At 50.5% G+C, this 14,296-nt stretch overlaps 1 protein-coding gene across 3 annotated transcripts in view; it reads right to left on the bottom strand.

Annotated features, from left to right (window-relative positions):
- MGAT5B (alpha-1,6-mannosylglycoprotein 6-beta-N-acetylglucosaminyltransferase B) overlaps positions 1–14,296 on the bottom strand; it is a 70,670-nt gene that overhangs the window by 28,888 nt on the left and 27,486 nt on the right. For all 3 annotated transcript variants that reach the window (XM_052808199.1, XM_052808198.1, XM_052808200.1), the window contains 3 exons: positions 3,621–3,733; positions 2,189–2,262; positions 578–748 (listed from right to left, as the gene is read on the bottom strand). In XM_052808199.1, the coding sequence (XP_052664159.1) occupies positions 578–748; positions 2,189–2,262; positions 3,621–3,733 (358 nt within the window). The remainder of the gene's footprint in view (positions 1–577; positions 749–2,188; positions 2,263–3,620; positions 3,734–14,296) is intronic.

The raw sequence follows: 14,296 nt of genomic DNA, 5'->3' as shown, positions 1-14,296 counted from the left end.
GAGGAGGCCACAAAAATGATCAGGGGAACACCCCTCCTATGAGGAAAAGCTGAGGGAGTTGGGGTTGTTCAGCCTGGGGAAGAGAAGGCTCCAGGGAGACCTTCTTGTGGCCTTTCAGTACTTAAAGGGGGCTTATAAGAAAGATGGGGACAGACTTTTTAGTAGGGTCTGTAGCGATAGGACAGGGGGTAATGGTTTAACACTAAAAGAGGGTAGATTCAGACTAGATATAAGCAAGAAATCTGTTATACTGAGGGTGGTGAGACACTGGCACAGGTTGCCCAGAGAGGTGGTAGATGCTCCATCCCTGGAAACATTCAAGGTCAGGTTGGACTGGGCTCTGAGCAACCTGGTCTAGTTGAAGATGTCCCTGCCCATGGCAGGGGGGTTGGACTAGATGACCTTTAAAGGTCCCTTCCAACCCAAACCATTCTATGATTCTATGAAAACCCACATGAGGTATCATGGCCCTGCTGACACTGCTGGCTCTGGGAACGTTTATTTCCAGCAGCCTTGAAGCCATTGTGTCTCCCCAAGCCCCCCAGGACCGGCAGGACGCAGGCTGCCCCCACCTTACCTGCACCCGAGGCAGCGACGGGGGGGAAGGCAAAGCCGCCGTCCGGTTTCGCCACGGCAGGGGAGGGCAGAACCACTCGACTTCGCTGAGGTAGATGAGGAAAGAGCACTCGGTGCCGTCCACGCCAAAAAACGCATAGCAAGGGTCGGAGGTCCACCTGGCCCTCATCCACTACAAGGGGGCAAAGAAACAAGTGGGGCTCATCCTCTGGCCGGGAGAGGACGCAGCAGCCCTGCAAGCTGCCCCTGCTATGGGCAACCTCTATTCTCCATCACCTTGCTCTAGCACAGCTTCCCCTGGTGCCACCAGACCTGACACCAGAGCTCCTCCACTTAACGCACCAATTCCCAGGGGCCCCGCTGCACCCAGAGCATCTCGTGACATCCCGGATTCCTCACTACAGGACACACATGGGCCCCAGGGGCACGGCCATTAATCCCTAGGAAGTGATACACCACAGGGTTTTCTTCTCATTAGGTTTGCTGGGGAGCGAGCCGAGCTGCTGATCTCATCGCCCCGGGTGCAGCAGGGCAAGGAGACAGATCCACCAGTGGTCCCCGAGGATGATTTCACATGAAGGAGAATAACCAGCGACCAGAGCAGCGATTTATCATCCCCCGCAACGGCTCTTGCCAGCCTCTCCCTAATTCAACTACAAAAACAAATCTACTCAGGAGACAGGTCACTGCGCCCAATATGTAAAATGCAGCAATCACCCGGACAGAAGATCGAATTACAGACTTCCACAATTAAATTACACTATGAATTTACTCAAATCGTGGAAGGAAAGGATGCCTAGTACCAGGGGAAGAGGAAAATACAACCCCCCAGTATCATTTTAATATACCTTTCAACATCTTTTCAGGGAGACTGGGCCCTGCAGAAGCCTGAGCTTGAAGCAGGAGGCTGGGAAGGGGAGGGAAGAGGGAGATGCTTTTAATTAGTTAATGTAAATATGCTCCCTGACAAAGCAATCATGCTCCAGGCCAAATGCCAGGCTGCATTCAGGTGTAAAGAGCAGGTTGGGTCAAGCAGGACATCCTATTTGAGATGGAGGTCCTGGCCACCTCAACCAGATGCTCTTCTGTGCAATGCTGAGATTATTCGCCAGACACTAGCTAACACTCCAGATATTTAAAGATGATGTGACAGTGCTTTCTCCTCACCACGCTTCTGTCATTAAACACAGAAACTACAGGCGGGGAGGGCTGCAGGCAGAGGTGGTCTCACAGAGCTGATTCTGCTGCTGCCTGCACACATCTAGGTACCGTGGCTTCAGTGTTCCATACGACTAAAACTGAAGGTATATGCCCTATTATTGGGGGAAAACAGTTACATTTGTATAGCAAAGGTTCCCAGAGGAGGTCAGACACCTCCCTTGTGTTTTCTCCTCAGAACACAGCTGTGCTTTGCTTTCCACATCTTTGGCTTGGTTCCTTCTTCTGCAACGGGCTGTACCTTCCCCGTTTTAAAACAAACAGTTTCATTCTGGAAAGCATCCCCCTCCCCACTTCCCTTCCCAGTTTAAGCCCTGAGGTCATTGCTTTGTGCCCTTCCCAGCAGCTTCCACCCAGGTCAAGACCTTCTCCCAGACAGAGAACCCCGACTCACCTCCACTTTCCCAGCGCAGTCAGGGTACTTGGGGTCCCTGGGCACCTCGCACTGGTCCCTCCTGCCTTCCACCACTGCAGAAAGACAATTTTGGCACGGGGAGAGCCAGGACATGCTGGCGGAGCAGCTAGAAATGCTGGGAGGGGAAGGGATGGGATGGGGCTGCCAGCCCCCAAGCATGTTCATTGGCACCGCAGCTGGGCCAGCAGACAGCCCCATCCCACTTGATGGAGCAGGACACCGAGATGTGAAGCATCTTCCCCAAGGTCAGGGCGGAAACAGAGGAAACCCCCCAGCCCTGCTTTAATGTCAAGACCATGTTCCCCTTTCCTAAATCTCAGCACGTCTCTTCATAGCACCTCCCTGCTGCTCTCAGCCTGGTCCAGACCCCAGGTCCCACCTGTCTATGCTCCTGTTAATTAGCCATAAGCAGGCTGCAGTACCTAAGGAAGCACTTGACAGTCTTTACGCTGTAAACTTGCAATAAAAATTGTCCTGCTGAGCTGTCGAGAGAAGACTCAGCCCCCAGGGTCAGCCCTGGAATAAGGCACAAAAGTGGCTAAAAAAGTAATAGGATCTTTTCTTCCTCTGTCATTGGATTAATAAAAGACACCACCCCTCCTATAAGACCTCCTTTGCCTATAACTGAAAAAGCATGAGGTGGAAGAGGCAATGGAAGCATCTTCTACTTGATGATGCCAGCCCAGATGCCAGGAACCATGCAGCCATGTGGAGAAACATCTGGAGAGCCCAGCTGCCCTCTCAGCACTGACGGAGTGGGATGGGAACGTCTCTCCTGGCACTGGATCCCAGCCCCTGGGCTTTGGATCCAAACCGCCACATTTTTCTATCGAGGTGTTTGTGCTGGCACTGCTCCTCAACTTTAATTCTGCATTTAATTCTGTGGCATTTATTTCTGACAGCAATTCAGTTTGTCACCATTCCTCCCCCTTACAGGCATGAGTTTTCCCAGGTCTTGCTCCTCTGTAGATTCATCTCCCCGCTCTCGAGTCCTCCTGGGCCAAGTGAGACAACAATTTTAGGAGAACATTACTGCTGTCAGAGACCACAGAGGGTGGTTCCCTATGCAGCCTCCTTTTCCAGCCTTCCTGGCTGTAATAGCAAGGTGAGAGTCCTGGAAACTTCCTAGAAGGCTCAGACCACACTCAGGACCTCCACTCCCTCAAAGAGATGGTGTGACCACGTGCTGCATCTGCACAGATTTGGACACAAACAGCCCTAGGAGGTCTGCCAAAGAGCTTCAAGTGCCCTACTTAGTCCTGCAGACAGGAGTGAGTTAGGTAACCTCAGATCAGCATCCATTCCCCTGCATTTTCACCAAATTTTTCGTGGTAGGCTTGGCTGGATCTCCCTATTGCAACCGTATAACACATAGAAGGTTTGGAGCATGGGGACCCCTGGGGACACTCACCTTTCCCGTTCAGGAGGCTGTTCCGGAGAATCTGATCTACTTTTATTGCGATGTCCGAGACATTTTGAGCTATAGCTTGGATCCTCTCCATCAAGCCAGCTGCTGGCTGGAACCTGGGAAAAAAAACATATAGACCCTGAAAACTTGATGTATCCCAGTGGTGACACCCAGGGGTGCTTATAGCAAATTTGCCATCCTTGGAAGCTGCCAGCAGGTTGAACTTAGCTCCAGGATGCAACATGGGAATGCCTGGCCCAGTGTGTACCAGGCAAAGAGGTCATAGCTTTCCAAGAGGTTTGATTAAAAACCTATGTAAATCAGTATTCTGCCATTTTTTACAGTGCGCTGATAAACACGGATACATCTGTGCATTTTACATGGGGAAACATTAAATAGGCTGGAAAAAATTGGTTTTCTTATTTCAGACGTGCTATGTTTGAAAACCCTTTGCTGTGATTATTGGCCTTGCGGTACATGTAAGAAGCTGTGCTGGGAAAAAAGGGAGAAAAAAACCCAAAAATACAGAGAAAGGAAGGCAAAACCAGAGGAGGGCTGAGGAAGCCTGTGGGCCTGCAGCAGACTGCAGACAGATGCAAAACACGCAGGACACGTGGATGGCCTCAGCCAGCCCATCCACCAAAGATTTAGGCAAGCAGATTTCCAGGTCCCCCGGCGAGAAGCAGCAGCGAGGGCTGTGTGGGGACAGGGTGCTGGGGCGAGCGTCTGCAGCACTGCGTGAGCCGGGATTGAGCTGGGTATTGCAGCCCCAGCAAAGCCTGCAGGCACCTTCCCATCAAGGCTTGAGATCAGATTCCAGCAGTTTGAATAGCTGCGTATTCCATCTATCGAATTAAACCTTGCAATCAATACCGTCTTGGGTAAACAGCACCATTAAACTCATCTACATAACACATTGCGTAGACATAGCGACAGAGCACTGTAAAGAGGCCGGGTGTCAATTAAAACCTGGTGTAATATATAAAAGGGCAAGAGAACTCAGTCCATCAGCAGCAGTGCCCTGCCAGGCTTGACAAGGAGCAAGCTCTCCACCTCCAGCACCTCGCCTGCCACTTCCACTGCAAACAACAACCACGTCTCGACGAGCGCGGTTATCACAGTAAATAATTTCCCCTTCTGCAGCACCTGGGTCATAAGTTTTTCCTGCTACGGCTGCTGAGATCATTATAATACAAGGAAATGTCATAAGCAGTGAGCAAAACCAAAAGGGCTACCTTGAATACTCTTGGCACAAAAAATATGTGCTGATGTCAGGTCCTTCCTGGTGAAGTTTTATGTTTGTTCTCCAGATCAGTGAACCCGAAGGCTGGGATTTAAAGTACCTCTGTCCTCAAGGCTAAAAAAATCCTAGTTTTATGAACCGATACTGCTTCAGTTGTTGATTTAAAGTCCATTCGCTAGCAGCGAACAGCCCACATTTTTCCTTCTGGCATGGTTTATGACCATCAATATTCAGCCCGTATACCTCCACAGGGAGCCACATATCTTAGGCTTTTAAGAAATAATAATTAAATGCAGAGGACACCATTGCCCCCAAGTAACTTCCAACCTTTGCAGAGAATAAACCCCAAGTACCCTGCCAGCTACTGTAACCGCTGCAGCAGCGAGGTTGCTCATGAGGCCCTGGTAAAATATGGGCACAAAAATGACCTGTGATAAGCTCTGCTTGTCAGCATGGTTCCGAGGAGATAAAATGCTCCCTGTCTGAGGGCTGCACAGCTCAGCCAGCCCTGAAAGCTCACAAACCCCCCATTTCTGCAACCCTTTTTCCACTGGCAAGCAGCCATCAGACCACAGAGGTGATGCATAGGCGCTCAGTAAACAGGGAACAGCTGGCATAAGCAGTTTAGGAGCAAATGTCACAAGGATGCAGTGAATTCAGAGCCAGCGAGCCCAACCTCCTGCTCCAGCAACAGGAGAGGGACGTTGGCTTGGTGGAGACGTTCCTCAGGTTTCTCCATCACTCATGACAAGGAGAGAGGATGAGCACAACCGCAGAAGCCCTGCTCCTATGCTTCAGAGCACCTAGATTAGCCCATGATCCAAATTCTGCCTCCTCCCAGAAGCTATCCCAACTCTCACTTGGGTCAGAACCCGCTCCCAAACACCCAAGTAATTAGGCGAATCTCAAAAGTCAACAGCAACCCGGGTCCCCTTTTCTTCTCTGATGACCTCCAGACCTCAGCTCAGCCAGGGCTGAGCACTGGGCACCCACGAACACGTTCAAACAAAAATCAGGATCATTATCCTAAATAAATGGTTTTCTTCCAGCCTAAGTCATGCTGGACCTCTGGCCGCAGCAGCAGTTTCTACTGGGTGGTGGATCTGGCCCGCCACCTATGTCAGCTTGCCCAGTTCTCATAAGCTAAAGCTGCTCCCCAAACACAAAGATTTCAACTCAGAGCCCTTTGATGTAAAATGTATGTCTGATCATCACACTCAGACAGGACTTCCAGTTTTCGCAAACAAGACAGCTGTCTCGCATGGGCTCCGTGAGGCTCTCCCCAAAATGCAGAGGGTTACTGCAAAGTGACACAAAAAACACCTGTCATGGTTCTTGGCCTATATTAAGAAGATGGACAAAACGGTAGAAAACGTCTCTCCAAAATAAGGAGCCAGGCTCAAACCTCCCACCACTTGCATGCTCATCACCCAAACTCGTCATATCAAACTCCAAATCCCCATGATTTTGAGTGAGGGATTTCATGCTTGGGGCAAAGAGCCACGCTCCCACGTTGGGAGCACTGATGGGCCTCGGTGTTAACACTAACACAGGCAGCACTGTCAGCTGCCTCGGTGATTTTATCTGCTGGGCAACAAGGCTATCACTTGAGCAGCAAATTTCGTTTAACCTATTAAAGAGACGACAAGAAGGTTAAGCATAAGTTACATCACCTATCATTACAGTGATTTGTCACCTGGGCAGAGGACAAGAAAATAAGACACTTAAAGCAAAACCTCAAACGCAAAAAGGTTTTCTGTAGCTCATCAGAATTTGATGCCTTATTCTTAGTAACTGGAGACAGTGGGAAGGACAAGGTAAGTGGCTTTTTCTGCTCAGTGACAGCTAAGCAGAAGGGGAATATCCCACCACGTGTCTCCATCCAAGCTGGGATGCCAGCACAGCTTCCATCAGCCCAGCGGAAAGAACTCACTTCCAGCACTACCACTGCACAGGGAGCAGCGACAGGCTTTTTTTTTTTTTCCTTGTTGCTTTTTAAATTTTTCTATAGCAACAATATAAATGCCACCAAAATGCGCTGGGGCTGTGCCAGCTATTGAAGCTATAGTAAATTACTATGGGTTTTCTAGAACAAATTTTTCCCTGGGACCTTAAAACCGTTTACTACAGCAAATACAGTACTTTTACTTCTAACCATCAATATTGATTTCATCTTTATTATTTTCAGATTTATATTTCCCCATGTTGATTAAGATTCAGATCACACTGTGCCTTATAATGCATTGTATACAGTATTCATCTCGTTTCAAAAACTGCTATTAAGATGTATCTTTCCCCACTGGCAGATCATTTGCCATATAATATAGCCGGAGGTTGAGTTTTCCTTTACTTTTTTATGCATTAATTTGGTTCCCTTCACTTTGTCTCTTGTCCCCAACCCCGCAGCAGCAGCTCAGATTCAGCCTGTTTATCCCTTTACAAGGCACTGTATTTTTATTGCCTTTTATAAAAGTGGCATTATGAAAAGATGAATCTCTTTCTATTTGTGTGTTGTCTTCATAATACAAGGCCTAAACATATTTGCTTGCTCATCCGATATTTCTTGCTATTAACTGGTGAAAGCAGTGACTTTGGGAAGACCAATACAGATGGAGAAAAGCAGATGTTTTGAAGATAATACATCAACAAATGCAATGTTCACACAGAGCAGTTTACCAAAGGATTTCAACTTGCTCATTACAATGTCTGCACTGCCATTTGCCTCTTTAAAGTTTTTTGGTTTTGGTTTTTTTTTTTTTTGCCCCCAAAGACCCAAGGCAGAGCAGAAAGCAGCTGGGAAGGGTGCCCAGGGCTGGTGCTGGGTTCTCACTGCTTCCCTGCTCCAGGGACACAAATCACCCCCGACATCCAGCCCCACAACAGCCTCGCTCTCCAGGACAGGGACCTGAAATCCCAGAAGTGGCACTGATGGATAACCCTTCCCAGCAATGGGAAAAGGGCCTTTCCCGCCCTCCTGGCTCCTACTGCAGCTTTTGAGGTGCTGCCCATTAGAATAGCTGGGGTATCTCCTGGACAAACAAACCCCTAGGGCATCTCCAGCGGGTCACCCTGTGGGCTCCGGCTCCTCTCCTCATCCATCCATCCTGGTGGGACGAGCTCAGAGTCACCCAACAGCTGGTGGGGGATGAGCCGAGGAAAGCTGAGGCGTCCCCGAGGAAGTGGGGAAAAGCCCTCATCCAAGTGCTGGGTAACTAAAAAAGGTGATTTAAATCTCCAAGAAGATGGAGCAATTAAGAGCTTTGCTCCTCTGGCCTAAGAGAATCCAAGTAAACCTCATCGATGTCGGAGGCAAAACTTTTTTCAGGGATCTGTGCCCTTGTGTGCATCTCTGCATCCTCTCCGAGGTGGCTTGCACCCGAAAGGCCGGGAGCTAGGGCTGCCCACGGGGGAGAAAGCGAGAACACAAATACGGACACAATGGGATTACCAGGCAGCTGATGCTCTCCCTAAAATTTGGGTCACAGTCCCCTGACACTGATGGTCCCAAGGCTGGGGTGTACCAGGAGAGGCAGCAGTGGCTGGGCAAGTGCCCTGCTCATGAGGCTCAGCTGTGTGTTTTGTGTTTGTTTGACTTGTAATCCTGGTTTTAATCCTCATAACTCCGGTGCTGGAGCTGTTACCCTAAGCTTGGATAAATCACCTTGGCTTGGTTTGAGCTGGTGGCCCATGTGGTGGGGGGCCAAGCATGCAGGGTGCTGTGATGGGGAGCGCGGGGAGGTTCCCGTGCCCTGCTCCACTTGGGAAAGGCTCAGACCCCAGGGAGCAGAGCAAAAGCCCAAAGCCCTGGTTGCTATTAGCTTGGCAGGAATTTATAGCAAGATTAAAGGCAGGGGGAGGGGGGAAGTGCTGGGGATGAGGCACAGGACTTGTTGCTTTGCTATCCCCAGCACGGGCTCTGCCAGGTTGTCCAGCTCCTTGGTGCCTTTCCTAACATCAAACAAGGACGGGGATGCTGCACCCAGCTTTGCAACCTCCCCGGGAGCCACGTACAAGAGGGCCCATACCACTGATAAGTGGGTTTATTCTTCACAGGCAGCTCCAGCCAGTCAACTGGATAAAAACTTAAAAAGAAATAAAAATATTACAAAAAAAAAAAAATCACAAAACAGCATATGCTTCCAATACAATTTCTGGTATCTCTGTATACTGCAATCTTTTCCATTACACCTCAGGGTTGAGACAAACAGCTCAGTCTCCCCTCCATGAACACCTGAATAAAGACCTGAGTTTGCTCTGGCCGTGTTTGTGCTCATTGGGAATTCACCCTGAGCAAATATTCCAGAGAATGTGTTTCGGGATGGGAACGTTCCTTGGAAACTCATTCGAAGCAAGTAGTGGATGATGCATGGGCAGAGCCCTGCCTGAACTCCTCCAACACCAAGTTATACAATAAATTGCCTAATAAATACTGGAGTATTTAATTCGCTGAAATACTTCCATTTATTTTAATTTCAGTTTACTGTGGGTGATGCTTCTCACACAAACGCATTTAGAGGACCAGACCCTGAGCTAACCCAAAGCCCACGGCTCCAAAGCCCAGGGGAGGACACTGCCATTTGAGCAAGCTGGCAATAAATTTCATGAAAAAAAATGATGAAAACCAACTTTCCAATCAAAGACAGTAACTTGCCAACATAGGGAGAACTTGCCAGCAAAGTATAACCAAGATCATTAATTAAACTATTTTATGAATGCTATGAAGTACTCCGAGATCCTTCCCAAACAGAACACGAAGCCGAAGCCACAAGCCCAAACCTTCGCTTTCCTCCTGACTCCCAGAGCAGAACCGAGCTGAGCCATATGACTGGGCAGCAGCAGATTTTATTTATGTGAACATGAGGGATCACGGACAGGAGGGTTATGGGATCGTCACTTGATTGGGGTATAAATCAGATATATTTCTCTACGTGCTTGAGTAGCCTGATGCAGGCTGCAAGAAACTGCCTTCGGTGAGCTGTGAAGACATTGCCAGCCTCGACAGTCTCGACTAAGAGGGACCTGCCCAAAAGTTAGACCAAAAATACGCAGTTTTGATCACGATCCCTGGGGCAGGGGATCCGCTAGGTGAGATGCTCTCCTGAGCCCATGCTTTTCTACAGCCCTCAGCCCCACATTTTCTTTGCCAGCTATGTGTTTCGTGGGCACACTCCGCTTCATTTTGGAAGGGTTATTTTGGTAGCCGATGTTTCCACCATCAGCACTACAGCCTCCCTGGATGCCCACCTCCATCATGCCCATGACCCCCAGCTGGGAAGCCCCCGAGCCCATCCCTTTGGAGGGGGCTGCTTGCTCCCAGCTGCTCCAAAACCAGGGACATCTGACGGAGGGTTAACGGGATCTGATTTTCCTCATAGGGCAAATCAGACACACAGCCTGGGAAAAGGCACACTGGTGCCATGCTCCTCCCCACCCCCCCAGCACTGCCCCGAAACCCTGGGCTCCGCTCGCCCCGGGGGACCGGGTGCTGAGGGCTTTCCCTGTGCAAGCCACCCGAGGCAACACAAACAACCACGGCACAAACCCGTCAGCAATGGCACTTTGCCTCCACGTGTTAATGAATCAAGAAGCCTCGTTTGCAAAGCCCTGTGATAAAGCCCCCCCGTATCAATTCTTTGGGATGGAAAGGCAGAAAATAAACAGAAAGCAAAGCTTATGGCAGAATTAGGTTCAGCAAATTGAGCTGGAGGTGCTGGGGGACGTACAAGCCTGGGAGCAGGAGGGGAGGGTGTGAGTGACCTGGGCACACATGGGCACCTGTACCCCCACCACGTTAGCGATGCCCATCGCCCTCCAGCTGCAGGTCTCTCCCAACGAGCCCAGAGCCCCTCGGAGCAAGGGGGGGGCACATGGGCAGACCCTGCTCCCCTTGCCAGCCTGCTAGTGGTACACAGCCACCTCTCTGCTCTGCCTTAGGGGGAAGAGCTATTTATTTCAGCTGCCCAGGCATGAATTTCCCCATGGCATCCCCTCCCCTGCCCCTGATGGGGACCCTGCACTGAGGGGTCCTCAGCGAACCCCTGCGCTGTGCCCATCCCCTCCAAGCTAACACTGACAGCATCCAGGACTGGGCTGGAGACATCCTCAGGAGCTGGCGAGAAACAACTCACTGCCTCTGCCAGGATGAAATGGGTCGAGGAACCTGTGAGGAAGGAGAGTGCCAGGGAGGAAGGCTCCCACAGCGCTGGCTGCTGGGCTCTCCTGCCCAGCTGCACCCCTGATGCTGCTCCTGCAGCCAAGCTCTGCTCGCCAAAACAAGCACCCAGCAAAGCTGGGCTGGATCGCAGGATGGGTCTAACCTTCCCTGCGGGCTGCTTTGGGGCTCTCCCGGCTCCAGACAGCTTTCTCACCACGTAGCACCAGCCTCACCTTGCAGATGCCCTCGCTGAGCCCTGCAACATGCCGAGGAGATGGGGAAAGGTGCATGGAGGGGTCAAAGTCCGCTCCGGGCTCACCTGGATAGCAGGAGACCGTGGGATCTGGCAGCGATTTCTCTAAAGCCAGCTGATCAGTGGCGACAATTCAGGAATTAATAGAGCCAGGCTGGCAGGATGCAGGAACATCACCCATTTAGTGTCATATTGTGAGACTTTTAATTACTGGGAGAATATGGAGTCATGTAATGATTACAAGAACAAATACTTAAAGTGTGTGGAAATTAACTGAGCCTTGGCAGTAATTAAGCTTGAAGATTAATCAGTCGTTAGCAAATAACACCCTTTGCAGGCTAACCACTATGTGGGGGAGAGGGATGACCGGGGATGCCGGCGCTGCAGACCCCAGTCTTCCCTGCCACCACCTCCCCATGGGCATGGGGCAGGTCAGGGGCAGCCCAGCCCCCAGAGAAGGGCTTCTCCGAGCCCCAACGCTGTCGGGTTATGGTGCCAGCTGGGGTCAGCCACTTCAGACCCCCTCCCTCCCTCCCAAGCGCTTACCAGCAGGGGACCAACACTTCCACTGCAAACTAATATTTCCCTTGCCCAGTAAATAGCTCTCCAGGACGCTTCCATAAGTACTTCTAATTTCCCTCCCCCCTGATGATTTATGAGGGTTGCATTCAATTAAGAGCAGTATTGATTTTTTCTGCAGCTGACTGGCAGACTGCTTGCCCTCGTTAGGGAACCCATCACTTACCTTCCCAGCATAGGCAGGGGGGAGCCCAGGGAGCACTGGAGAAGGGATCCAACACCCAGGGGCACAGCAGGCTGGTTCACGGGTGCAGCCTGTTTCCCCTTACCCCAGCATAACATACAACAAAACCCCTGGGCAGCTCTTCTAAGGAGGGTGTTGGACTTTTGGGTTTGCCAAGAGTTTTATCTGAAGCATTGCAAGAGGCTGGCGGGCTACATAGAGAGGCACCTGTAGAGCATTCAATCAGACAGCACCTACAGAGCAAGAAAGATATTGAAGCAACTTTCAGCCACGTAAAGCTGCCTGCCCTGGCAGCTGGGAGGCTTTCCAAGGCAGGTCATTAATTACACCCTGTATATTTAAATTCCTCCTTGCACTTTCCAAGGGGAAAAGCCATCCTTGCCCTCTGCTGGAGCTTTGCTGGAGGGGGACAGTGCTCACAGGCTATTCCATAAAGCCCACTGAAGCCTTCACCTCCTTCCTCTTCACTGGGGCTCTGCAAATCCAAGCCCTCCCAATTTTATCGGAGATCCAGTGTTAAGCAGGAGAGCACTTTGTAAAAACAAGAATTAATCCACTTCTGCGCAGGTGGAATTGCAAAGCCCACGCTCACGGCTTTGCTGAGCAGGGAAGGAGATGAAGGCAGCCGCCGTGCTAACCAGAGACGTTGTAAAGAATAAAATCCCTTTGAAATTAGCACCCTTTAATTGTATTATCTTTCACTGACAGCTTCAAGACAGTCACTGGTGATCAAAGAGACAGGGAGGGAAGGCAGAAACAAGCCCTTGGTGGAGTCCCAGTGTCCGAATAACAAATAGAACCAAGGCGTCTCCGCAGCCATGGGGCTGATCTGGATTCAGGAGACACTGCTCGGTCTGGGTGCGGTTGGCGGTGCCCATTCCCCCTCGGCACAGGGGCTTCCCAGGGGCTTCAGCTGGTTACCCCTAAAGGACAGGGACCTCAGCCTCCCCACTCCACAGGGTCTCAGCCCAGGTTTCGCACCAGCTGCTATTTGATTCCCCCCGGGATGCTCCACGCAGCTCTGGAGAGCATTCATCAGAGCAGCAGGGTCAGCCCAGAGCCAGGCTTTGCTCGGAGCAGGGCAGCAGATGGGGTGTATTGGCTCTGCACCCTTCCAGCTGCCTCGTGCACCCCGCAAAGGAGGGCAGGGACCGGGACAAGCCAAGAAAGGGCACTACGGAAAAGGGAGCACACATGGCAGCAGAGACAGAGCTGCTTAAACCCGCTGAGACCCAGCACAGCTGTAACACTTCCAACACATCTCCTCTGACCACAGACCTCAGGCAAACCCTGGGGGCTGCAGGGAAAGAGGGGAGTGCTTGGGAAACACTTCACAAGTGTTTGCAAATGCTGCTAGTGCTTCATTACAGATCATCACACCAATAATCCATCCACAAGAAACCCTGCCACGATGGTTGCTTCATCTGGAGATGCTCTGCCCCATGACCAAAACCTGATCTTCAGAGGCTAGGTGAGAACAAGGAGATGACACAGATTGGTTTTGATGCAGGATCAAGTGAAGGGACTTGAATGCACTTAAGGGGTAATTTATAAGGAGCAAAAGGTGATAAACTAGTTGTCCCTGATTTTCTATTCCTGAAAATTAAGACATCTGTAATCTCAATTGCTCAAGCTCATCTCAGCACACACACAAAACCCGAGGCTGTTTTGATGTGCTGGGTCCATAAGCTCCCATCCTCTCTGGTCTCTCCAAGCGATGGCCCTGGAGTCACCAGCCACACAGCAGATCTGAAACACAAGATCCCCATTTGCAGCAATTGCTACCAGTTCACATAAACGCTTTTAAGTTTTTCTCTTGGCTGCTGGTGTACAGAAATTACCATCACCTGAAATTACTGGTTCTTTTAACATGAGATTGGCCAAGAAAATAATCAAATGTGAGCGAGCGCCTTCCAATCACTGGCTGTAATAGTCCTGTCCGTTCCTCTCCAGGATTACCATTGTCCTCCTTGTACGCTTGGGTACCAGCCAGCCTCGTAACAACAAAATCCCCAGCACCTGCCATTACCGAGGTAAATTATATTTTTCAGCGGTTGAAATTATGTTACTTAAAAGGCAAGACCATGCACTCCAAGGCTGCCTGTGCAGCTTTAATTCATGTGTGCACGCAGTACGGCACAGCCTTTAATTACAGGCTCACTTACTCTATTTTCCATTATAGGTGCAAAAGAGACTCGTAAGGAAAGCGAGGGAGAGAAATGGAAATGATGATGGAAACAGGGAGGCACAGGAACCCCCGCTGGCT

Source organism: Harpia harpyja, chromosome 14 (genome assembly GCF_026419915.1).
Source record: "Harpia harpyja isolate bHarHar1 chromosome 14, bHarHar1 primary haplotype, whole genome shotgun sequence".
NCBI classification, from domain to species: Eukaryota; Metazoa; Chordata; class Aves; order Accipitriformes; family Accipitridae; genus Harpia; species Harpia harpyja.
Note: the sequence above shows the minus strand (reverse complement) of the source record. Positions and strands in the feature narration are given on the sequence as shown.